Source organism: Notamacropus eugenii, chromosome 6, assembly GCF_028372415.1.
Source record: "Notamacropus eugenii isolate mMacEug1 chromosome 6, mMacEug1.pri_v2, whole genome shotgun sequence".
NCBI classification, from domain to species: domain Eukaryota; kingdom Metazoa; phylum Chordata; class Mammalia; order Diprotodontia; family Macropodidae; genus Notamacropus; species Notamacropus eugenii.
This window is the reverse complement of record NC_092877.1, coordinates 200,245,159-200,269,448: the sequence shown is the minus strand read 5'-3', so window position 1 is coordinate 200,269,448 and position 24,290 is coordinate 200,245,159. Positions and strand designations below refer to the sequence as shown.

At 40.3% G+C, this 24,290-nt stretch overlaps 1 protein-coding gene across 7 annotated transcripts in view; it reads left to right on the top strand.

Annotated features, from left to right (window-relative positions):
• The window catches only part of TGFBRAP1 (transforming growth factor beta receptor associated protein 1), a 70,128-nt gene extending 58,482 nt beyond the window's left edge, over positions 1 to 11,646 (top strand). For 6 of the 7 annotated variants that reach the window (XM_072621751.1, XM_072621748.1, XM_072621753.1 and 3 more), the window contains 2 exons: positions 6,570 to 7,003; positions 8,812 to 11,646. In XM_072621751.1, the coding sequence (XP_072477852.1) occupies positions 6,570 to 7,003; positions 8,812 to 8,988 (611 nt within the window). In that variant the 3' untranslated portion in view covers positions 8,989 to 11,646. Of the gene's footprint in view, positions 1 to 6,569; positions 7,004 to 7,190; positions 7,322 to 8,811 lie in introns of all 7 variants that reach the window. The other variant, XM_072621755.1, reaches the window with a different exon arrangement.
• The last annotated feature ends 12,644 nt before the right edge of the window (positions 11,647 to 24,290 follow it).

Below are 24,290 nucleotides of genomic sequence, written 5' to 3'. Positions count from 1 at the left end.
ATTCAGTGAGATGTGTTTGAGAGTCCTTTGTAAACTGGAAGGCTCCATGCAAATGTAAATCGTAATGTTATTGGCTAATGTTATTAAAGTTAATGAAGAGGCAGCATGTTGTAATGGATAGAGGATTGGTCTCAGGTTCAGGAAATCATGGGTCTGAGCTCTTCCTCTGATACTGGGAAAGTCATTTACCTTCAGGGCCTTAGGAGGTTTTCTAAGGCTCTAAGTTGAAGTAAAGGTGCCAGTTTGCATTGGTGAAGGAAGTTTCCTCCTTTTGGAGTTCCCTATGCCATTGAAATCATAGTTCTGGTCCAGAAGAAAATTGAACATAACTACTTGTTAATTAGACTTTTTTTTTTTTTAAAAACCTTTTCGGTAAATATAGCACCAATGTGATATTCACAGCGACTGCAGCAGCTATGAATATGCCAGCACAGTTCTGAATTGCAAAATATAACAGATTCTCCACGTGGAAGACAGAGCCAAAATATTTATTCAAACACCAGAAAGCCAAATCCCAACACCATCGCAGCAACAAAGAAATCTACACACAGTAACAGTGCAGGGGGCACTGCCATCCCCAAGCCTTCCCTGTCAGGCTTCCCACAAACCACTCCCTTCAACAAATCACACCCTAGCTCTCCCACTGCCCTAGTTGATGCCTGCCCTCTCTTTCCTAGCTCTGACTGCTCTGACTCACTTTCTGCTCCACCTATTCAGCAAACTCCTCCCACCACAGGCTCCATGTGACCCAGGCAGGTCATGTGTGCCTATTAATGGATGGGCAAGATCTTCCCATTTTAATTATCATAATAGTAAGCAAAAATAAGAATAAGTAAATACTCAATAGAGTATTTTGTAGAAGACATTATTAAAAACATTTGTTTCTAAAATGTGCAGGAAAACTTCAGCCTGTCTCTTGATATTCTAGACCCAAGGTCCCTTCCTAGTTTGATCTCACGCTGCTGTTCCACTTGATGAATTCAATGCCACAGCAATCAGACTGGACCAGTGATACCTACCCCCTTCTCCTTCTATTTAGATGCTTCCCTTCCTTCCAGCTCCAGGTCAGGCAATGCATCTTCTGTGAAGCCACCCTGCCTCCCACCAGCTGGGATGGCGCTGTCTTCCACCTTAACGTAACACTTTGTTTGGATCTTTCCTTTGTAGGCTCTTAGCACATTTAGCCATGTTGTAGTAATTGTAGATGGTGACTGTGGCCTTTTTCATCTTTATATCCATCCCTTGAGCCAGTGTGGTATAGTGGAAAGGGTGCCAGGTTTGGTGTCAGGAGACCAAGATTCAAATCTTATCTTCTATATCTTGGATAAATCATTGATTCTCTACCTCAGTTTCGTCATCTGTAAAATGAGGAGGTTGGGCTAAATTTCTTCTTAGGTCCCTTTTAGCTACTCTTGCCTTACATAGAATAGACATTTAATTCTTATTGAATTGAATCATCATTAGGTTATGGACCATATGAATATATGTAATGTTATAGATACTCTGCATAATTAGAAATTCAAAGCAAATATTTATTAAGCATCCCCTCTGTGCAGGGCATTATACTAGGTGCTGAAGATACAAAAATAAACCAGTGCTTGTCCTTAAGTGTCTTCCATTCTGACAGAATGGAAACTCTAACATGAAAGTAAGAGGGTAATTTACAGTGAGAGAGAGGACTAACAGCTAGGGAAATTAAGAGCTTCACCAAGGTGGTGTCACATTGGCCGACCCTTGCAGGAGGCTTACAGTCTAAGAGGAAGGGGTGAGGAAGGAGTACATTTCAGGCACCGGATTTGGAAAGTCTCTGTAAACACACAGAGAAAGGAGATGGAGTATCAAGTTAGGAAGCAATTAGTAAGCCAGTTTGGCCAGAGAATAGATTGTGTGCAGAGCAGTAATACAAAATAAATCTGGAAGGTAGATTGTGGAGGGTTTTAAATGCCAGTCTGAGAATTGTGTATTTTACCCTGGAGGTCATAGGGAGCCACCAGAGATTTTTGAGTAGGCTAATAACATGGTCAGGTACCTTAAGATGATTTTGGCAGCTGTAGGGAGGGTGAATTGGGGAGGAAAAAATGTAAAAGGAAGCAGCCTAGGAACCATGAGGATGCCGTTGCAAGTTCAATCAAGAAATAAGGTGGAAGAAGTTGGATATAAGATGCCAAGGTCCAGTTGACAAGGCTTGGCAACTTTAGAAGGTGATTTGGGTTTGGGAGGTGAAAGAAAGGGAGGAGTTAATTCTTGAGGTAGAGGACCTTGGTGACTAGAAGCATGAGAATGCTTTCAGCAGAAATAGAATGGAATTGGAGTGTGTTTAGTGGGGAAGAGAACAAGTTCCATTTTGAATAGGTTGAGCTGGAAATGCCATTGGGCAAACTCGATGGACATATCTAACAGACAATTGACAATATAGGACTAGAGTTCAGAAAAGACATTAGGGATAAATATAAAAATTTGCATGTCATTGGAATAGAGATCATAAATAATAGCTATCTATATAGGTCTTTAAAGACTTTGAGCTTCAAAATGAACCTGTGCGGTAAGTCCTACAAATATTGTTATCCCCATTTTACCGTTGAGGAAACTGAGCCTCCAGGGAAGTTAAGTGAATTACCAGTGATCACACGAGTAACAAGTGTCTGAGGTGTGGGATTCAAACTTGGGTCTTCTTGACTTCAGGTTTAACATTTTATGAGAGAGACAGACAGAGAGAGAGACACACGCACCAAGGGAGATTGAGCAGAAAGAGATGTATAGAACAAACCAGGAAATAATATCTAGCATATGGAGAATTGGTGTAACAGTGTCAGAAATCAGGTCAATTAGATTGAAGGCTGAGAAAACACCATGGACTCGCTGTTGGGAGCATGGTCCGTAGTGTGATCAGAAGCCATATCACCAAGGGTTTAGATGCGGGGAGAGGTTTTTTGTCTCTGTTTTCAGTTGGGCAGACACCCCCCACTCCTAAAGAAAAGAAGAGAGCCTTTGAGACATCGTTGGAAACGTACTGAAGAGAAAGGCATCACTGGAGGGTCTGGTAGAGTCAGCGGGTTTTTTGTGTTGTTTTGTGTTGTTTTGTTTTTGATGAGGAGGAGACCTGGGCTTTTTAACAGGCAGCAGGGAAGGAGTCAGCATATGAAGAGTACTTGAAGAAGAGTGAGGAAATGAGTGAAGGGGAAAGCTTATGGAAAGGAGGGATGAGGTAGAGGGGCTGGATTTGTCAAGGAGAAGGGCCAGCTCTGCTCCATAGTGAAGCCAATGACAGAGCAAATTGTGAAATAGGATGAAAAGAGAGAGATCATGGCCGATAGCCTTGATTTCCTCAATAAATTAAGAAGTGAAATCCTCTACCAGTAAGGAATGGGAAAGGGGTCTTAGGATGCTTGAGACCAGTAGGGGACAGCGTCTGAGGGAGGTATGAGGGAGTGTCAGGGGAGAATATAAGTGGTACTCTACAGTTCTCCGCGTTCTTTTGAAATTATGTTGCCTAAACTTGTTGTGGTCCCAGTCAACACAATTCTGCAGCTTCCTTGGATTCACTGTCACAGTCATGACGGTCTTTGCCAGATCTTTCCCTCCTTCCTCAAACCTCCTATGCCTTCTCTACCCCCCACTATCTGAGCTGAGAATTTTGTCTATTATTTCCCTGTCCTCTCCCTTTTCATCCTTTAGCTGCCTCTGCCACTGTTTTCTCTTTAACCTCTGTTTCACATGAAGAGATGGTTCTTCTCCTTACCACACCCCTTCGTATGCACAAATGGTCCCATTCCTTCCCCTCATCTCCAAAAGATTGGCCCTCTCTCATTCATCTTCAGCCTCTCTCTGTGTGCTGGATGTTTCTCTGCTGCCTACAAACACATGCACATCTCTCTCATACTTAAAAAGCCATCCTCATTTTATCTAACCCTGCTAGCTATTGCCCTATATCTCTCCTCCCTTTCATGGCTAAACTCGTTGAGAAAATCATCCATGCTTACACCTCTCACTTTTTTTTTTTAAACTCACTACTGTCTGGCTTCTGATATCAGATAAACTGCTTTCGTTAAAATTACCGATGGTCTCTTAGTCATCAAATCTCAGTCTTTTCTTAACGCTGATCCTTCTAGCTATTGTTGACCCCCTCCTACTCTTTAATAGTCTGCTCTCTAAGTCCTCCTACCTGAATACTCAGTCCTGTTTCGTGGATCTTCAACCACGTCACACCCACTAACCATGAGCCCTTCAAAGGTCTGCCTTGGGTCCTTCCGTCCTATGCTATTTCACTTGGTGACCTCGTCAGCTCCCCTGGATTCAGTCATCATCTCTATGCAGGTGATTCTCACATCCATTCATCCAGTTCTAACCATTCTCCTGACCTCTACTGTACATCTATAACTGCCTGTTAGACATTTCGAACTGAATGTGTTTTAGACACTTCAAATTAAATCTGTCCAAAACTGAACTTATCTTCTCCCCCAAGCTCTTCCCTCTTCCTAACTTCCCTATTACTGTCTGTACTGTACCACTATCTTTCCCATCACCCAGGCTCACAACCTTGACTCTTCACCCTCTCTCAACCTTGTTGATAAAGTGATAAAATCAGTTGACAAGTTCTGTCATTTATACCTTCAGTAGCATCTCTGACACAGTTACCACCCGGCTGCAAGCCCTTGTCACTTCACATCTATGTTACTGCAGTAGCCTTCTTGTTAGTCTCACAGCCTCAAGTCTCCACTCATTTCTCAAATTGATCTTCCTAAAACATAGGTCTAACCATGTCAACCCCCTCCTCAGTAAACTCTAGTGGTTCCCATTAACCAGAAGGATCGACTATGAAATCTTTTCTTTGGCTTTTAGAGGCCTTCATGACCTGGCCCCCTGCTTTCCAAATACTCTATGATCCAGTGACACTGGCCTTCTTACTGTTCATCCCACGAGATAGGTTGTCTTCAGCTCCATGGGTTCTGATGGCTCCCCACCATGTCTGGAATTCTCCACTTCAAACTTCTCTGGCTTCCCTCAATCTAAGCTAAAATCCTACCTTCTGCAAGAAGTCTTTCCCAATCTCTGTTAATGCTACTGCCTTTCCTTTAAGATTATCTCCGTTTATCCTGTATGTGTATGATATAGAATATATGTGTGTATATATGCATGTATGTTTACATGCACAATACACATATACATACACACACATATAAGAAATATATATAACTTCATTTACATATATAAATATAATGGGAAAGAAATAGCACACACAACTGTGTAGTTGTGACACACAGTACATATGCATATAGATATATACTATATATGTAGATACACAGATATGATATATAATATATATAATATATTTTGTGTGTGTGTGAGACATATGTGTGCATACGCATTGTCTCTCTCCAGTTAGACTGAGCTTGAGAACAGGGACTTTTTGTGCCTTCCTTTGTATCCCTGTTACTTAACAGAGTGACTGGCACATAGTAGGCACTTAATAAATGTTGGCTTGACCTAAACCGAGAAGGGCAGAGAATGTGGGGTTGGAATTTAGCCAGGTATGGTCAGGGAGAGGATGGGGGGAGCGGGGTGTTGCGGCCAGGGAGTCAGGGCTGGAGGACAGCGTGGAGTTGAACTGGTGAAGTCTCCAAAGGGAAGAAAGTGAGGCCAGAGGAGCTGGGATAGAGCACAGTGAAAACAAGGAGTGCATCAGAGCTCCATAAAACTACACACCGCAGCTCTGCTCCCTTTTCCCATCCGTCCTCACACTCCCCTTTGTGGTGTGAAAGCCGCTGTGCTTCTGGGAAGTAACTAACACAGCTTACAGGGTCAGAATGAGATCAAAGCTCACGGTTTTCTTTTTCTATCCGTTTATGTTGTTTCTTCTCATTTGGAAGATTAGACTGCAGAAATATTAGAGTGTCGTTAGAAATAATTTAAATATGTAGATTCACTCAACTCCTGTAACTTCCCATCAAGGCAACTCTAAGTAGGTACAGGATTAGGAGTCAGTGTCTTCTGCTCCTCTTCCAGTATGTGATAAAGATGGGGAATGGGGTGGGGAATAAGCACTTCTGTAGTGCTTTCTATGGGCCAGGTACTGTGCTTGGCCCTTACAGATATGTCCTTTGAGATGGCTTTTGTATGTGGCTGTGGTCAGTGCCCACTTGAAGTAAATAAGAGACTTTCTTTTAGAATTGGAGGTTATTGGTGAACCTCTATATCTGAGTTCTCTCCAGGGTCTTTTCTCCACTGAAACATTTGATGTCTCTGCTTCCAAAATTTTGAAAAATATCCATTCCAAGATCGTTATAATTTTAATAAAAAGAGTCTGTGTTATGCCTGATTTTCCAGGGCCTAAATACTAAGTATGAAGGTACATGAAAATGCTGACTTAGTCATCTAGATGGCAGCATTTAGCAACATCTGTTGTCTTCCCAGTTAGGTGTGTTTTCTGTAATGGATTTTACTTTCATATGTTCCTAAAGTAAAAGACAAATTGAGTGGGATTGGAACTTAGGGAGAAGTGATATATTGCCCAGGTACTCCTTTGGGTTACATTTCCACCTGATTTTTAAACAGCTTGTCCCCTTTGACAGATAAAATCCAAGGGACTAGTCTTCACATGGAAAGTGCAATATTACACGGAAAGCTGGAGGAGCATGACAGGGCCCTGCACATCCTGGTGCATGAACTAAAAGACTTCTCTGCGGCTAAGGATTACTGCCTGTGGAGTTCTCAGAGTAAAGACCCTCAGTACCGGCAGCGGCTCTTCCACATGCTGCTCTCCGTTTACCTAAAGCCAGGACCCTCTGAGTATGACCTGGTCCTAGCTGCTGTGGACCTCTTGAACCACCACGCCACCGAATTTGATGCAGCTCAGGTTTTACAACTGGTGCCCGACACCTGGTCAGTTCAGCTTCTGGCCCCTTTCCTTACCAGGGCCATGCGGGAAAGCCTTCATACCAAGAGGATGACTCAAGCTGCACTGGGCTTGGCCAAAGCTGAAAACCTACTCTACAAACATGATAAGGTGAGGGGGTGTTTTTAGCAGGTCATGTTTGACCTGTTTACAAAAGACAATTGGGGTGGGGTCAGGATGGGGCGGGGTGGTCGTGGAGCTCTTCTTTTTTTTTTTTTTATCCCTCATTCATAGGATCATGAGTTTAAAGCTGGAAGGAGCCTTAGAAATCATCAGATCCAAACTTCTCATTTTACAGATGAGGAAACTGAGAGACAGAGAGTTCACACAGTGGCAGCTAGGTGGTTCAGTGGATAGTGCACTGGGCTTCGAGTCAGGAAGACTCAGTTCAAATCTGGCCTCAGACACTGACTAGATGTGTGACCCTGGGTAAGTCACTTACCCCTATTTACCTCACTTCCTTATCTGTAAAATGAGCTGGAAAAGGAAATGGCAAACTACTCCAGTATCATTGTCAAGAATACCCCAAATGGGGTCACGGAGAGTTGGACACGATTAAAATGATTAAACAAAGGGTCACGCAGCTAGACCCAGATCTTCCTGACTTCGGGTTCATCATGATGATCCCATACCGTGATTGTTGTAATCTTTGTTAACTTTATTAATGCTAATGTTTATTAACAAGTCACTCCCTTTGCTATTTTTCCTCTCTGTAGTCATGATAAATCAAAAGTAAGTCCCCATTGAAACATGGTGTTAGTGGAGTGACGAGTAGAAACTGGGGAGGGCAGCAACGTAATGTAATTGGCCCCACTTCTTCCCTCTTATGAATGATCAGAAAGGAAAATATTAGGAAAGGATGCTTGATCCCTGGAGAATTCCTTGTGTTCTCCCTAGAGAGTGATGCGGGCTTCCTTGCTGTTCCTCACACAAGACCTTCCATCTCCCAACTCTGAGCTTTTCCCTGGCTCTCTCCCATGACTGCAGTGCTTTCCCTCACCTCTACCTCCTGACTTCCCCAGTTTTCTTACTCCACTGAAATCCTGTCTTCTCCAGGGAGATTTCCAGTCCTCTTTAACTTCCTTCCGTCTGAGGTTATCTCCAGTTTTTTTCCTGTTTGTACACAGTTCTTTGCATGTTATCTTTCCCATTAGATCATGAGCATCTTGAAAGCAAAAGTCATCTTTTGCTTTTTTTTGTATATACAGTGCTTAGCACAATGTGCTGGCACATAGAAGGCACTTAATAAATGTTTAGTGACTAACTGGCTGACAGTCAACATTAGATGGACAGTGCCAGTCCACTCGACTGTGCTTACATATGTAGATTGTACAATAACTTTGCATTTTAGGAAACATAAGACTCAGAGAGGGAATGAGTGAGACTGTGCCAACAACAGAAATGTCTCAGAATCTCTTCTGAATTTGTGCCTCTGTCACACTAGTTGTGTGACCTTGGGGAAATTATTTCACTTTTTTGGGCCTCAGTTTCCTTTACCTTGAAGATGACCCTTATGACCCCTTGTAACTTTGGTTAAAATGACAGAAGCCTCAGAGTGGGATTGAGATGCTTTAGCTAACTGGAGCTACAAACTTGGCTTGTTCTTGACTTGGTTTTATAAAATTAGAAGTTGTTTCATTAACTAATACCTAGCATTTATTCAGCACCTACTGTGTGCCAGGTGCTGTACTAAGTCCTTTACAAGTATTATCTGTGACTTGTAGTTATGGTGAGTGGTCTTATTTATGTAGTATTTTGTACCAGGGTCCCATTTTATCTTAACCTTTTCAAGAAACTGATAATAAATCACTCATAGTAACCAATGGATTGACATATCTCTCCAGAAAACTGAAAAAACAGTATTTTGAAATGTTATTAGAAGACACTTAAAATTCATGATCTTTACTTCCTTTTTGCAGATAAAATTAAAAGGAAGTCCAGTTCGGCTGTCAGACAAAAAGCTTTGCCAGATGTGCCAAAAACCCTTTTGTGAGCCTGTGTTTGTTAGGTATCCGAATGGTGGTGTGGTCCACACTCATTGTGCTGCAAATAGACACACGAACCCTCACTCATCGAGCCCTGGTAATCGGACTTGAAAAAGACACATTTGCACTTGCAAACACTTATTCTTTTACAAAATGTGCTGGATAAAAAGACCAGAGTACAGCTGCTCTTGACATCAAGATGAAAGGATCATACCCTGGGTGCTGGGAAGGTTTCAGTCAATGTGAAACTTGAACATTTAATTGCTAATCTTTTTTTATGAATGTAAATGAAAAATACCTTATCATAAATAGAGACATTCAAGAGTGAACTTCTCCTTGTACATAGCAATTGAAAACAACTGTCTACTTTCTTCTGAAAGAAAAAATGAGCCTTTCCTTTGTCATCAAGGCACATGGTGGGGCAGCCAGGACTGACAGATTCCTTTCTTTCTTTCAAGGAACATAAATTTGCACTGAAAATATTTTGCTATAATGTGACATGGTGATGAGGATGTCTCTCTCTTTTTTTTGTAAATCCAAGGAAGTGGTCAGTGTTTAGAGATCTTGATAAATAGAGGGTCTCACATTGTGTCCCTCATTCTCAAGATCTTGCATTAATCACAGTATAGCACATCCATGTTTGGGGTCTACATCCATGTTTTCAGGAATAGATCATGAACTATAATTTTGCATACTGGCTTGGGGGAGCCACCTCTGTGTTGTTACAGTCCTCCGTTTCTCAATCCATTATTTTGGTTGACCAGATTTCCACTAGCCTTTTGGGTTTTTTTTTGGTTTTTCTACTCAGTGGAATGAGATCATCTCCATTGGAGATGGATATAGTCTGTTATGGCTTAAGAAACAAAAAACAACCTACCTTCAGGACTGAAAAGACAGTGGCAATAATCAAGTCAGTCTACCGGTTTAGTGGCGAAGTTTCCATTCCCGTGTCCTATAAAAATGTCTCCTCACCTGCCTGTAGGAAATTCTACAACTAACATATTGGATTAGAAGATTTTATTTTTAACTTAAATCAAATTCACATTGACTTATTTTTGTTTGTCCCTAAATCTTTTTGATTTGCTTAGGGTTTTTTTTTTCTTCATTAACAATTTACCTCTTATCCAGAATTCAGATCATTAAAAGGGAATCACTCAGTGGGGACAAACGGAATGTTGTCTTCACGAGATGCCTGTTTTGACCTCATGTATTTGGACAAGCAGTTCAGGAAAGCTGCCTTTGCACAGATGATGGAGAAGTACTTTCCCTGATGAGTGCTTTGTCTACTACTACAAGGAAACAAAACCATAAGGCAGTCTTGCCTCCTGATATCTTCATACTTTTTTAGCATTTATTAATAAAGCGTGAAAATGCTTCTCATTCTTAAAAGATTTGGAATTCATGCTGTGTTTTTGGTATGAGGTAATTGATCACCTAAAGCCACTATTATTTCATTGTCCTCTTTTTAGATTTGTGCTAGGACACAGATTCTAGTCAGAACTGGCTTTCGAGAAACCACCTGTGCAGCTGTTTTTGCTACCTGTGATAACTCAGTGATACCAAATGGTGCCCTCCACTACCGTTTATCCACCACAGACTTGGGAAGGCTTGAGGCTCGCCCACTCCCAGCTCCATTACAAACGTTTCCTGTCCCTATTGTAATGTGCCGCTCCTTTCCCCTTTTCTAATTCCAGGTGGGTCCAGAATTCAAGTATCACTACATTGTTTGGGGGCAAGGGGAATGGTGTCATTCTCTCAACTCACTGTGGCTCTGTTATCTGAAGAATAAATTAGTAAGAAATTATGCTCTGTAGCTGGACTGTATCAGATGTAAATTGACTTGTGATGAATTCAGAACCCGCTCATGAATTTTGCGCAGCCGATGGCTCTACCACTTTACAGAATGATTATATGATCACCCATGTTGTCATTACAACTTGTGAGTTTGAACTTGTGCTCCTTGGAGAATGGACACAAGGATGTGGAACACCACACTTTTCAAAGTGCTCCATCCACAGGATGCACAGAAGTTTGGAAAAGTCTTGGTGATGCTGTCATCTTCTCTTTTCACCGAACAAACAGTAGTCCCGTGAAACTTACTTTAAGCATACCCGAGACAGATGGGAACCAGATTTGAACAGTTCTCCATTTCTAGCCTCATTGTGCAGAATGATCTCATACTTTGGGAGTTAACCCTTTCCTCTGTCTCCTTGAAGCTCTTTTTCTTATTTAATAAATGAAGTCCCTCCCAGTAGGACATCGACTGTTTGGTGATCATGCTACGGTATAGAACAATTAAAATGTTTGTTCAGTCATTCTTGCCACTGGATTTGGCATAATTCTTTGGTTCATTCAGCATGATCTAAACTGTTTACATTAATACTTTATGGGCAATAATGTGCTATTTTAATGAACTACTTATTGCTATTGCCTTTAAAATATTAATGTGTATTAAAGGTGTTGGGTTTGCAGTAGAGAATGTCATCTGAACTTCAAGCTAAAAATTGATGTCCATGAGAATAATTGAACATGCTGCTACTTAAAAAGGGGGCTTGGGACAGGCACAGTTTGTTAGCTGTGGTTTGCAATCAAGTTTATGCCTGTAATCCAACAAAGAGAACCCCCTACTTTCTGCTTGCACTCCGCAGGAAACTTTTATCCTCGCTACTCTGTTTTTTGACTTCTGATTATGTCAGTTCACAGGGCCAGAAATACACAGAATGTACAAATGTAAACATGTGGATTTTATTAAAATTCTTCTAATTCTTGGTTTTTCTCTTAAGTTTTTTTCTTTTTAATCTTAAAGTAATATTTTTTCCTGTTACTTGATGTATTCCAAAGAATTTTTATTGTTTTCATTGTTTTCAAAACTTTCAATGATTCTTCCCAGCATTTGTAAAATAGGTAGATCTATTTAAGAATTATACTACAGACTTAGAACTCTGTTAAATTCATGTAGATCCTTGTACTGCTCGCTGCCATTAACTCCCTTCAGGTTAGTTATTCAGTGAAAGAGTCACTTTAAGAAAGGATGTTTGATCTCTCTTATAGTGACCTCTTCCGCCTTTCGACTCTTAACTCTGCCTGGTTAAGCAAGTAAGTTAATGCAATCCTTGGGTTTCAATAGTGAGCATTTTTCAAAGAGCACAGTAATAATCTCCCACTTGTAGTACGGTTCTTTTCTTTACTAAGACCTTAAATGAAAACATAGCACAATGACTTGAATGAATTTTTACAGCTTTTCAAAATGCTTTCAACCACATTGGTCCTCAGAACAATCAAGGGACACATGATGAGTCAAATGATGCTTCAGCTGACAAGTAAAGAGCCTTTTCTCACCCAGTTCTTGTGGCAGGGGCAAGTGGTACTGTCCTGGTTTGACAGATAAGGAAACTGATCGTGACCATCTTCTAGTGCTGTACTGTCCCCATTTTGGAGGTGGAGAATTCTCCTCCACTGAATCCCTCCTGTGCTACTTATGTGTGGAGGTGGTCTTGGCAACTTAAGAGCAATGCCAGCAGTTTGCATTCTTCAGCAAAGTCTAAAACTAAAAATGCTTTAAGGGTGCTAGGCAAGGGAAATTGACTCATTCTTGTACCAGCCTAGTTGTCAGTAGGTTAGCTGCAAAGTGATGACATTTTTGGCAGTAGCAATCCTCAAAAAGGATTTTCTAAGTCTTCAAAGGGTGATATCTGTGGAAGTGAGGTCAGAGAGGTTGCACAGTGGATAAAAGCACTGGACATGGAGTCAGGAAGACTCATCTTCATGAGATCAAATCTGACTTCAGACGGTAGCTGTGCGATCCAGGGCAAGTCACTTAGCCCTGTTTGTCTCAGTCTTCTCCTCTGTAAAATTAGGTAGAGAAGGAAATGGCAAACCACTCCAGCATCTTTGCCAAGAAAACCCCAAATGGAGTCGTGGAGAATTAGATGTAACTGAGATGGTAGAACAACAGTATGTGAAATCAGTGCCTACCTCAGCACAATCACAGATTCGTTTTTCATGTACACATGTAAACTTTTGAAAAGACATTTCTATGTCACTAATATCCAGAAGCTCAGTAACATTACTAGTAATATTAATGCTAATGACGTTAGTGATCAGAAATACCACAAAAAGAACATTGGAGGACCTGGGTTCAAGTTTTTGTTCTTTAGTTTATTTCTGTGTGACCTAAAACTCTGCCAGGTACTACCTTGGGGGAAGACCAGAAGGATAGCATCCTATCAACTTTTAAAAATATGTTTTGGAGGAGGAAGATAGCTATGTGAGAAGTCTAGTTCAACGTTGTCATTTTAGATGAAGATAACTGAGGCCCAGAGATATTAATTGGTTTGCCTAAGGATATATAGATAGTAAGTGTCAGAGGATAGATTCCAACCAAGCTACCTCCCGACCTCCTCCCCCTTCTACTCCAAAGTACACAGGCTCATGAAATGCTATGAATTTTCAGAAGAGCACAGAAATCGAGAGTGATAAGAGCAAGCAAGTCAATTGAAGTTTTAAATGTGTCTGGTGGTAGAGGCAAGGACTGGTATGTGAATCAGCTAAATGGTCTGTGACTGGTGTATAAAGTAATTAGATATTAACTAACACCTCATTTACTCTGAGCAAATCTGTCAACCTTAGCATTTAAAATGAAAATGTATGTCAGTAAAGACCATATGGACCAGGAGTCCTTTCACCTTTTTAAAAAACTTAAATGTCTTCAGTATCATCTAAAAGCTTGTTAACACATTGTTGGGAGACAGACCACTTGAATTAATGAAGCCTGGCTTTCTATAGATTGCATTCTGAGAAGTGAAATAAATAGCTGTCATTCAGGGCACAGAGTAGGAAATGCCTAAGATGAATTTCTGTAGCAATAAGGGATGGAGGTACCCTGCACAGCCTGATGTAATAAGGTTCCTGGTCATAGAAGATCAGGCTAGCAAGGCAAAAGGTATTCTGCCTGGATCTCATTCTATAATCTTTTGCAAAGCTTTCGAGGCATCAGGTGCTAACATTTCCCTAGAGTGTGAGCTTTCTGGAAGGACAAAGAACATTCTCTTCTTTTTGAAATAACTGTCAAGTATTGCCGTTAGGGAGACGTTTTATTGTCATTTAGTATTAATAGTGACTCACCCCTCAGACTTGGTCTTTCTTGTGGTAAGTAGACAGGAACAAAACCAGAAAGAAAAAAATCTACAGCAATCTACAGTAGAAATATATTGAGGTGGTCAAATAAGCAACAAGATGGTGGACTGGACATTATCTCTGATCTCCACATTCTCAGACTTCTCTGAAACAAAAATTACGTACCATAGATAAAACAACTTCAGCTGTTTCCATGGACTTTGGCACCCAGAATCCAAAAGAAAGAAAAACACCTGAACACACACCTCCTGTGCTACCGGTATCAAAGCAGACCCAAGGACACAAGACTGGCTAACATCATACTCACCCCTGTAACCCCATTCCCCCCTCCCTCTTTCAGTGCAATAGAGACCCTGGCTCCAAACTGTGAGAGTTTGCTCAGATCTTGATAGCCAGCTTGACCATAGCCCTTCAGGAGAAAAAGCCTGGCAAGGGCTGCAACCCAGAAGCACCAACACTGCAAAGCTCTGAACTGCTGGTGTTGGGCTAGAGAACAAAGGGAGTGGGACAGGACAGGACCCTGTGCATGTGGGTAGCTGTGCAGCATGCCACTGAGCCAGAGGAAAGGCACAAAGCATCTAGCTGGGGTCAATTTAAACCACTCAAAAGTCAATTAGGGCAGAGACCTAGGCTGGTGATCTGTGAATTGCCTAATGTGAGAGGAAGCTGAGATGCTTTGAGATCCAGCCCCAAGGAAACCACAATCGGAAGGGGAAGGAGCAAGGAAATGAGTGATAAGAAAAATAAGGGGAAAAGTATATTGATGAAAATTATATATATATATATATATTATATATATATATATATAATATATATTATATATATAAAACTATATGCTCCCAACCCCCATTTTTCACTATTCTCCTTTTTACTTCAAATGAATCCCACATTTTAATGAAAGTCCCTCTCTCCCTAACCTTGTCCTCATTGCTAGTGCCTTCCCTCTGAGATTCCCTTTCATTTACACTGTATGTATTTCACATATACAATTTTTTGCATGTTGTCTCCCTCATTAGAACGTGAGCCCCTCAAGGGTAGGAAGTGTTTTTTGTTTTGGGGGGTTTTGTTTGTTTTGCCTTTTTTTGTATCCCTAGAACTTCACACTACTAACTAATGTGCTTGGTAATTAATAAATGTTTAATAGATGCTTCTTTTTTAAATTTTTTAAATCTTACTTAATATTTTATTCTTTCCCAATTACATGTAAAAACAATTTTAATATTTTTTTCAAGTTTTGGTTTCCAAATTTTCTCCCTCCTTCAAGCAATTTGACATAAGTTTTGTATGCGTAGTCATCAAAACACATTACCATGTAAGTTATTCTGTGAAAGAAAACACAAGAAAAATAAAATAAAGTAAAGAAAAAGTATCTTTGATATGTGTTCAGGCTCTCCAAGTGCTTTCTGTGGAGAAGGACAGGACCTTTTTATAAGTCCTACAGAAATTGTCTTGGATCATTGTATTGCTGAGAACAGCTAAGTTATTCATAGAAGATCATAAAAAATTGGTGTTAGTGTATACAGTAGTGTCCTGGTTCTGCTCATTTCACTTTGCATCAGTTCATGTAAGTCAGTGTTTTCCTGAGAGCATCCTGCTCATCGTTTCTTAAAGCACTGTAGCATTCCATCACAATCATATACAGCAACTTGTTCAGTCATTCCCCAATTGATGGACATCCTCTCAATTTCCAATTCTTTGCCACCATTAAAAGAGCTGCTATAAATACTTTTGTACGCATATGTCCTTTTCCTTTTTTTAATCTCTTTGGGATACAGACCCAGTCGTGGATCTGTCAAAGGGTATGCATGGTTTTATAGCCCTTTGGGCATAGTTGCAAATGGCCCTCCAGAATGGTTGAGTCAGTGTACAACTTCACCAATAGTACATTAGTGTTTTAATTTTCTCACGTTACCTCCATTATTTGTCATTTTCTTTTTCTGTCATGTTAACTAATCTAGTAGATGTGAGGTAGTAGCTCAGAGCTGTTTTAATTTGCATTTCTCTCATCAATAGTTGTTTGGAGCATTTTTCCACATGACTATAGATAGTTTTGAGTACTTTATCCGAAAACTGCCTGTTCATGTTCTTTGACCCATTTATCATTTGAGGAACGACTCTTACTTGTATAAATTTGACTCAGTTTTCTATAAGTTTGAGAAATGAAGTCCTTGTTAGAGAAATACACAATAATGATTGCCAACTCTGTATTTCTTTCCACCCTATTTCCCCTGTTTACCCTACTCACTCTCCTTTTACCCCTGTCCATTTTCAAAAGTGTTTTGTTTCTAACTTTTACCCCCCCCCCCAAATGCCTGCCTTCTATCAGGTCCCCCCACCTTCCCTTATCCCCTTCCCTTCCTGCTTTACTGTACGGTATGATAGATTTCTACACCTATAGCTGTACAGCTGAATGCGTATATTATCCCCTCTTTGAGTGAATTCCAATGAGTAAGTTTTGTGTGCTCCCCTCTCTACTTTTCCCATTTTCCTCTCCACTGGAAAACCTTTTTAAGCCTCGTTTATGTCAGATAATTTATCCCATTCCATCAGTCTCCCTTTCTGCCGGTGCATTCTTTCTCATCCCTGAATTTTGTTTTTCTAGATGATCATACATTCAACTCTCACCTCTGCTTTTTATGTATACTCCTCCTAACTGCCCTAATAATGAGAAAGTTTTTGAGACTTATAAATATCATTTTCTCATGTAGGAATATAAACAGTTTAAGCTTATTAAATCCCTTGTGATTTCTCTTTCCTGTTTACCTTTTTATGTTTGTCTTGAGTCTTGTATTTGACAGTCAGATGTTCTATTCAGCTCTGGTCTTTTCAGCAGGAACGCTTGAAAGTCCTCTGTTTCATTGAATGTCCATTTTCCCCCATGAAGGATTGTACTCAGTTTTGTTGGGTAGGTGATTCTTGATTGTAAATCTAGCTCTTTTGCCTTCTGGAATACCATATTTCAAGCCCTCTGATCCTTGAAGGTAGAATCAGCTCAATTTAGTGTTATCATGACTGTGGCTCCATGATATTTGAATTATTTCTTTTTGGCTGCTTGCGGTATTTTCTCCTTGATCTGGAACTTGGCTTTAATATTCCTGACAGTTTTCATTTTGAGATCTCTTTCAGAGGGGAATCAGTGGATTCTTTCCATTTCTATTGTGCCTTCTGGTTCTAGAATATCAGGGCAGTTTTCCTTGATAATTTCTTAAAAGATGATGTCTCTAGGCTCTTATTTTGATCGTGACTTTCACATAGTTCCATAATTCTTAAATTATCCATTCTGGATCTGTTTTCTCAATCAGTTGTTTTTCCAGTAAGAGATTTCACATTTTCTTCTATTTTTTCAGTCTTTTGATTTTGTTTCTTGATGTCTTATAAAGTCATTCACTTCTACTTGCCCAATTTTTAACTTTTAAGGAATTATTTTCTTCAGTGAGCTTTTGTGCCCTCTTTTCCATTTGGCTAATTCTACTTTTTAGGGAATTTTTGTATGTCTTTTTCTCTTTGACCAGTTCTGCTTTTCAAGATATTCTTCTCTTCCTTGGATTTTTGTGCCTCTTTTACCATTTGACCTATTCTGTTTTTAAGGTGTTGTTTTCTTCAGTATTTTTTTGTGCCTCCTATACCAAGCTACTGACTCTTTTCTTATGATTTTCTTGCATCACTCTCATTTCTCTTCCCACTTTTTTCTCTACTTCTCTTACCTGACTTTTAAAATCCCTTTTGAGCTCTTCCAGGCCTGAGACCAAGCCATATGTTTCTTTAAAGCTTTGGATTCAGGAATTTTGATTTTGTTGTCTTCTGAGTGTGCATTTTGATCTTCCTTGTCACCATAGTAATTTTCCATGGTCAAAATTTTTGCTTTTTTCTCATTTTCCAACCTATTTCTTGACTTTTAACTGGAGGGGACACTGCCCCAAGCTTCAGGTTTTTTGTGCAGCTGTTTTCTGGGGACCTGTAAGTTTTTGGTTCTTCTGAGGTGGTATGATCTAAGGAGAGGTGTGTTTACTGCTTTCCTATACTGTGCACTGGTTTGAGAGTGACTACAAGTGACAAAGGTCCTGCTCCCCTGCTGCTGCAAACTGCTGTGCTAGTGCTCCTCCGCACACTAGGACCAATACTCAGAAGCGTGACCCGAATCCAGTTGTAGGCAATACACCAGATTCCTGCCCCTGGTGCCAGCAAAGGGACCCCTATAAATCTCCTTCTGACCTGTTGTCTGATCCTCTTACTGTCTGTGAGCTTGAGAGGTCTGGAAACCACCACCATTGCCACTGATTTGGTCACCCCAAGACCCTCTTCTGGTTTGCTGAGGTTTGGTCTGTGCTGGTCCAGCCTCACCGGACTGTGTTCCTCTCTCACCTGGTGCAATAGACCTTTCCTGTAGGCCTTCTAAGCTGTCTTGGGTTGGAAAGTTGTTTCACTCCATCTTCTTGTGGATTCTACCAGTCTAAAATTTGTTTAGAGTCATTATTTAAAAGTATTTGGAAGCGTTTGGGTGAACTTAGGCAAGTCCTTGCCATTACTCCACCTCCTAGTTGCTTCTTGACTAACAAAAATAGAGGCAAATCCTTAAAGGCTTTTTGTTATCATTTAGTTCTGTTCCACTCTTTATTACCCTATTTGGGGTTTTCTTGGCAAAGGTACTAGAGCAGTTTGCCATTTCCTTTTTCAGCTCATTTGGCAGATGAGGAAACTGAGGCAAGCAGGGCTAAGTGACTTGCCCAAGGTCACATAGCCAGTAATTGTCTGATTTGAACTCGGGAAGAGGAGTCTTCCTGATTCTAGGCCTGGCCCTCTCTCCGCACCACCTGGCTGCCATCTCCTTACCAAATGCCCCAAACTACAGTGTTTTCTGGGAGGGAAAAGTGGCACATCCAGAAGTCCTGGAGTCCCTGCTGTCTCTTTAGCTGATTTGTACCTCTTCCTTCTTGCATCCCATCCATATCTACAAAGAACAGCTGCGCCTACAAAATAAAACTTTTTACTTCATCTTGCTCTTGTCTGCCTCTAAGGAAGCACATTCTGGGAAGAACAAGAAGGGGAGGTCTCAATTACTGCATGATAGGTGGTACTGGTTTCCTGTAAGTCTGTAGAAAGCTTTCCAGAGCTCTCATCTGGTAATTGCTTCCTGTTTATCCTGTCTGTAGCTTGCTTTGCATGTATTTATTTGCATGTTATCTCCCCCGGTAGGATGTAAGTCCTTGGGGGCCCAGCCTAGGTTTTTGCCTCTTTCTAGCATAGTGCCTGACACAAAGTAAGTGCTTCTCAATGTTGACAGATTTCTTGATTGATGCAGTAGCCATTAGCTAACGTTAACTTAGAGCCACTCTTGGATAACCCTAGGGCAGCTTTTTCCTTTGCTTTCCTATGAAACAAGCCAATATAAAGGACTTGGTTTTCTCAGCCTCTGGTGTCGTAAACATGCTCTGGGTGCCCTTGCCATTCTGCTACTTAGTCAGTTTTCCAACTGCTTGGAATACAGAAGTATCTGTATTATTGGAAAGACCATAAGATGTAGTGATAAGCACTCTAGAGAGGCTGGGGTTCATCTCAGAACTCCAAGGACACTTAGGATTTGGTTGACAATAGGTAAGTCACTTAGCCTCTTGGGGCACCTAGTTCTTAGTTTTCTTAATAACTGTTGGACCACAGGGGCGTTGTGAAGATTAAATGAGATTATTTAAAGTGATTTGCAACTCTTAAACTGCTTTATGGATATCAGCTGTTATTATTATTGTTACAAAATGTGGTTTCTGATGAGAAATCTTTACCTGAACATTAACAATAACAGTCTATCAAAATTGTCCCAGTACTTTTCTCCTGCTACAAATACAAATATAAAAGTGAGATCTTTCTTACTCTCAAAAAACTTATATTCCACTATTTTCAGTGATCTTGTGGTTTTTAATATCCTAATTTTGGGCTAAAACCTACATGCGAAGTACTAGAAATATGGATATGGATACGTATGTTTTGTTTATTTCAGTTTCTCCATTGGGAAAATAGGGGAAGTATGTTTGTACCCACTTAAGAATCAGCCTGCTTTAAATCCATCCATTCACTTGCCTAAACTTAAAACAAGAAAAGGCCAAACTTTGCTCTCCATTGTAAATAATATGATAATGGATCACTTTTATGTAAGACTTTAATCTGCTTAGATCCTCACCACAGTCCTGGGAGGTAGGGAATACTATTATCCCTGTTTTACAGTGGTGGAAACTGAGTCTCAGAAAGATTAAGTGATTTGCCCAGCGTCATTCAGCTAATTAAGAATTTGGGGCAGAACTTCCGGACTGCAAGTCCAGCTGACACTACTCATCATTTCAAACTCTACAGAGCCAGTTTTGGCAGTAGCCGCTTAGGACCCACAGCCTCAGCTTAGAAGGTGAGTAGCACCCAAAGAGAGTATCTTGAGTAAGAATACAAAGGAAATGCACAGATCCCATGAAAGAGGTATAGGCTTTCTGCTTTTCCTCCTCACTATTTCTCTTCCACCTCTCCCTCTCAGAGAAGACCATTAGAATCATAGGATGCTAAAATGGGAAGAATCTCAGAAATTATCTATTCCTGGGAATTCTTGTAAGCCCTGTTCAGTGTAAAAGGAAATAAGTTCTAGTTTGCCATGCAATTGCAAATAAATCAAATAGCTTGATTTCAGTAGGACAACATAATTGTTTACTGTGGAGCAGCTAGGTGGCACAGTGGATTAAGTGTCCAGCCTGAAATCAGGAAGACTCGTCTTCATGAGTACAAATCCAGTTTCAGATACTTACCAGCTATGTGACCCTGGGCAAGGCACTTATCCCTGTTTGCCTCAGTTTCTCTTAGATAAAATGAGCTGGAGAAGGAAATGGCAAATGACTCCAGTATGTTTGCCAAGAAAACCCCGGTAAGGTCATGAAGAGTCAGAAATGACCAGAACGAATGAATAATAACAAACCCTGTACCCTTTGACAATCTTACATCTCCTGGTGGTGTATATATATCCTAGGTTGAAAACCCTTGTCTAGGCAACCCTTTATTTCCCTGTCTGGGGAAAATGAGCTTTGGACACATGCCAAGGGTCAAAATTAGTAAATGGCAGAGATAGACCTGGAACCCAGATTTTCTCACATCTGCTTTCCATGAAGCCACAGTGCATTGCTTTCTGCAGGTGGTAGAGACACTGATGAGGAGAAGAAAAAGCATTTCTCAGTTCCTCCAGGGATGGACAATGTTTCATCCAATCATGAGGGTCCCGAGTCTTGCACAGAATGCACCTGTTTACCTTGCTGCTGGTGAACTGATGAATGCCTTTGTGCAGTTGAGCAGCAGGGCTGTGTCCTTGGGTATCTCATCTGGAGCAGACATTAAGGGTTCTCTGATTATGCTTGGAGGTGCTGATATACCAACATGGTATATAAGATGTGGCAAACGTATTGTAAACCCATGATCATATCTGACATCGTAACTGTAATTTCATGCAATTTGATATTGAAGATGAGTGGGGACAGTGCCAATTTTCCATTCATGTTCAGTGCTTTCCTAATGGTGCAATTTTCAGATATTTTATGTTTATATAAATACTAGAAAAAAATGCTGCTTGCTCTGAAGCAGCTGACACAGAGTGGAGGCCCTTTCAAGCTTGAAACGAGTGTCCAGAATGTGTCTAATGGAACAGAATCTACCGCAACCTGAGGATGGTGAAAGGTTCTCTCTGTTGGTAAATTTTTTGCCTTGAGGAAGAAAATTCACTCTTCTTGGGATGCAGAGTAAATTAGAGAATTATTCAATTGGTGAATTACTCCAGTTCATCTCTGAGTACAACTCAACATGGTTAGCGATTTACTTCAAATTTACTGCCCCAGATTCTCACTGATTAAAAATATCCCCTTAGGCCAAAAAATGGATCTAAATTGCCTCCAGTCCATGTCAGCCAGATTAGGGACATGTCATTGTTCATTTGGGACAATCATGTTTAGGGTTAATGTGGCAACTTTCTTCCTCTCCCGAAACTCTGGGGTCAGATCTCAAAGAGACATTTATAACTATCCTAAGTTTTCAGGTAAAGAAACAGAAAGAGAGAGACAGAGACAAGGAGACACGGAGACACAGAGAAAGAGACAGGAAGGAGGGAGGAAAGGGGAAAGAGACAGAGAAAAGCAGAGAGACAGATGTCAGAAATTCTCAGGAAGTTGGTCACAGGTTTTGAAAGGAAAGGAATAATTTTATTCTCTTTCATTAGTTAAAAACAGACAAGGAAATTTATAGTAAAGCAGATGGGTCTGTGGCTATTCAATGAGAACAACTGAAACTTCAATTTACCAGTAACCCCACCCTTAGCATTCTACTTTTAGAAGACTAGGGATAGGGAATGACTGATTTCACTGGTATTGAAAACTCCCAGGTAAGGAAACTCCCTCCACCAGTGCAGATCCTTTCCAACTTAGAGTCTTAGAGTTCACTAGAATATTGAATGGTTAAGTGATTACACAAACAAAGATTTGTCAGAGGTGGAACTAGAATCCAAATCCTTTTGACTTGCTGCCCTCCCCCCCCCTTCTCTCGTTCCTTCCCTCCCCTCTAAATTTGGGGAGCAATCAAAAGGCAGTAAGTTCATATGAGAGAATTATTAACATTTTCCAAATTGAAATATGAGGGAGTTTGGGTTAGATGGTTAGAGCTCTCCCAGTTCTAAGTTTTATGGTCTCTAATCAATAGGTCCTGGTTTTACTAGGCATTTCCTCCAAACTCATACAGCTCGTGTATCTGCACCTACATTTTACAAAATGATGATCAGTGATGGTTGGAGTATTCACTAAGAGACATGATAAAGTTCTCATAAAGATGATAGAATTGCACATTTCCTCATCTCTACCACTCTCTCTTGCTTTCTTCAAATCCCAGCTCCTACAAGAAACCTTTCCTGATTCCCCTTTAGTGTTAATACCTTCCCTCTCTGATTACTCTAACTTATCCTGTCTATAGCATGTGTATATATACTCACTTACATATTGTCTTCACTATTAGACAAGGAGCCGCTTGAAAGCAGAGACTGGCTTTTGCCTTTCCTTGTATCACCAGTGCTTAATACAATGCCTGGCATATGCTCAATAAAAGCTTTTTGACTAGCCAACAGTGGAAAAGCAGCTTAGAGTCACTTAGATTAAATTATGCTCATGTCATTATACTTTCTAGAGAAAAAAAGACTAATATATTTTTGAAGATTTTCAATGGCAAAGAAAGTTAGGTTCTAGTCCAAATTTTACCTCTTTCTGCATAACCTTGGGCATTTCATTTTATTTAGGCCTCAGAGAGTTAGAGGAGGTGATTCAACTAAATTAGGGCTTCTTAATTTTTTTGTATTGGCCTCTTTGGCAATCTGTGCCCCTTCTCAAACTAGTGTTTTTAATTTGTTTTGAATTTTTAATAATTAATATATGTACTACAAAAATATTATATATAATAGTAAAATTAATGATAAATTTTAAATGCATTAAATAAAATAGGATCACAGAAAAACACCAATTATATTGAAATATAGTAATAAATATTTTAAAATTCATGGGCCCCAGGTTAAGAGTAGCTGGACAAAATTATTTCTACGATCTCTTTCAGCTTTCAAATTCTGAGATTCTATAGAAAATATATTGCTTAATCCTTAAGCAAAGATTTGATTTAACCAGAATACCTCATACTCTAAGCATTCTATTTAATCAAGGTTTTGATATTCTATCAGAGGTATTTTGGCATGGTGGATAGAGAACTGGCCTTGGTGTCAAGGAAATCTGAGGTCAAAGACTGTCTCTGCCACATCCTGCCTAAGTAGCCACAGCTGAGTTACTTACTTTCCAAGTCTATAAGTTACAGATACATTGTTGACCTGCCTCAATGAAGGAGTTTCTGTACTGAGAATTTCCTATACTGGTTAAGTCACAACAAACAAACCCACTCTACTATTAATGAACTATGACCCTCAAAACTGACACGGGCTTAATCAAGGCAGCTATTCTTAAAATTAGGCAGTGGCTCCCAATTGCCTTTTTCCTTGGGGTGGGGTGGGGAGAGGAAGGCAATTGGGGTTAAGTGACTTGCCCAGGGTCACAACAGCTAGTAGGTGTCTGAGGTCAAATTTGAACTCAAGTCCTTCTGACTTTAGGGCTGGTGCTCTCTCCACTGTATCACCTAGCTCACCCCTACCCCCAACCCCCAATTAACTTTTGAATCAAAACTGATTCTGGGGTCCAAGATCCTCTGTTGATCAGTCAATCAATTAACATTTATCACTCACCTAC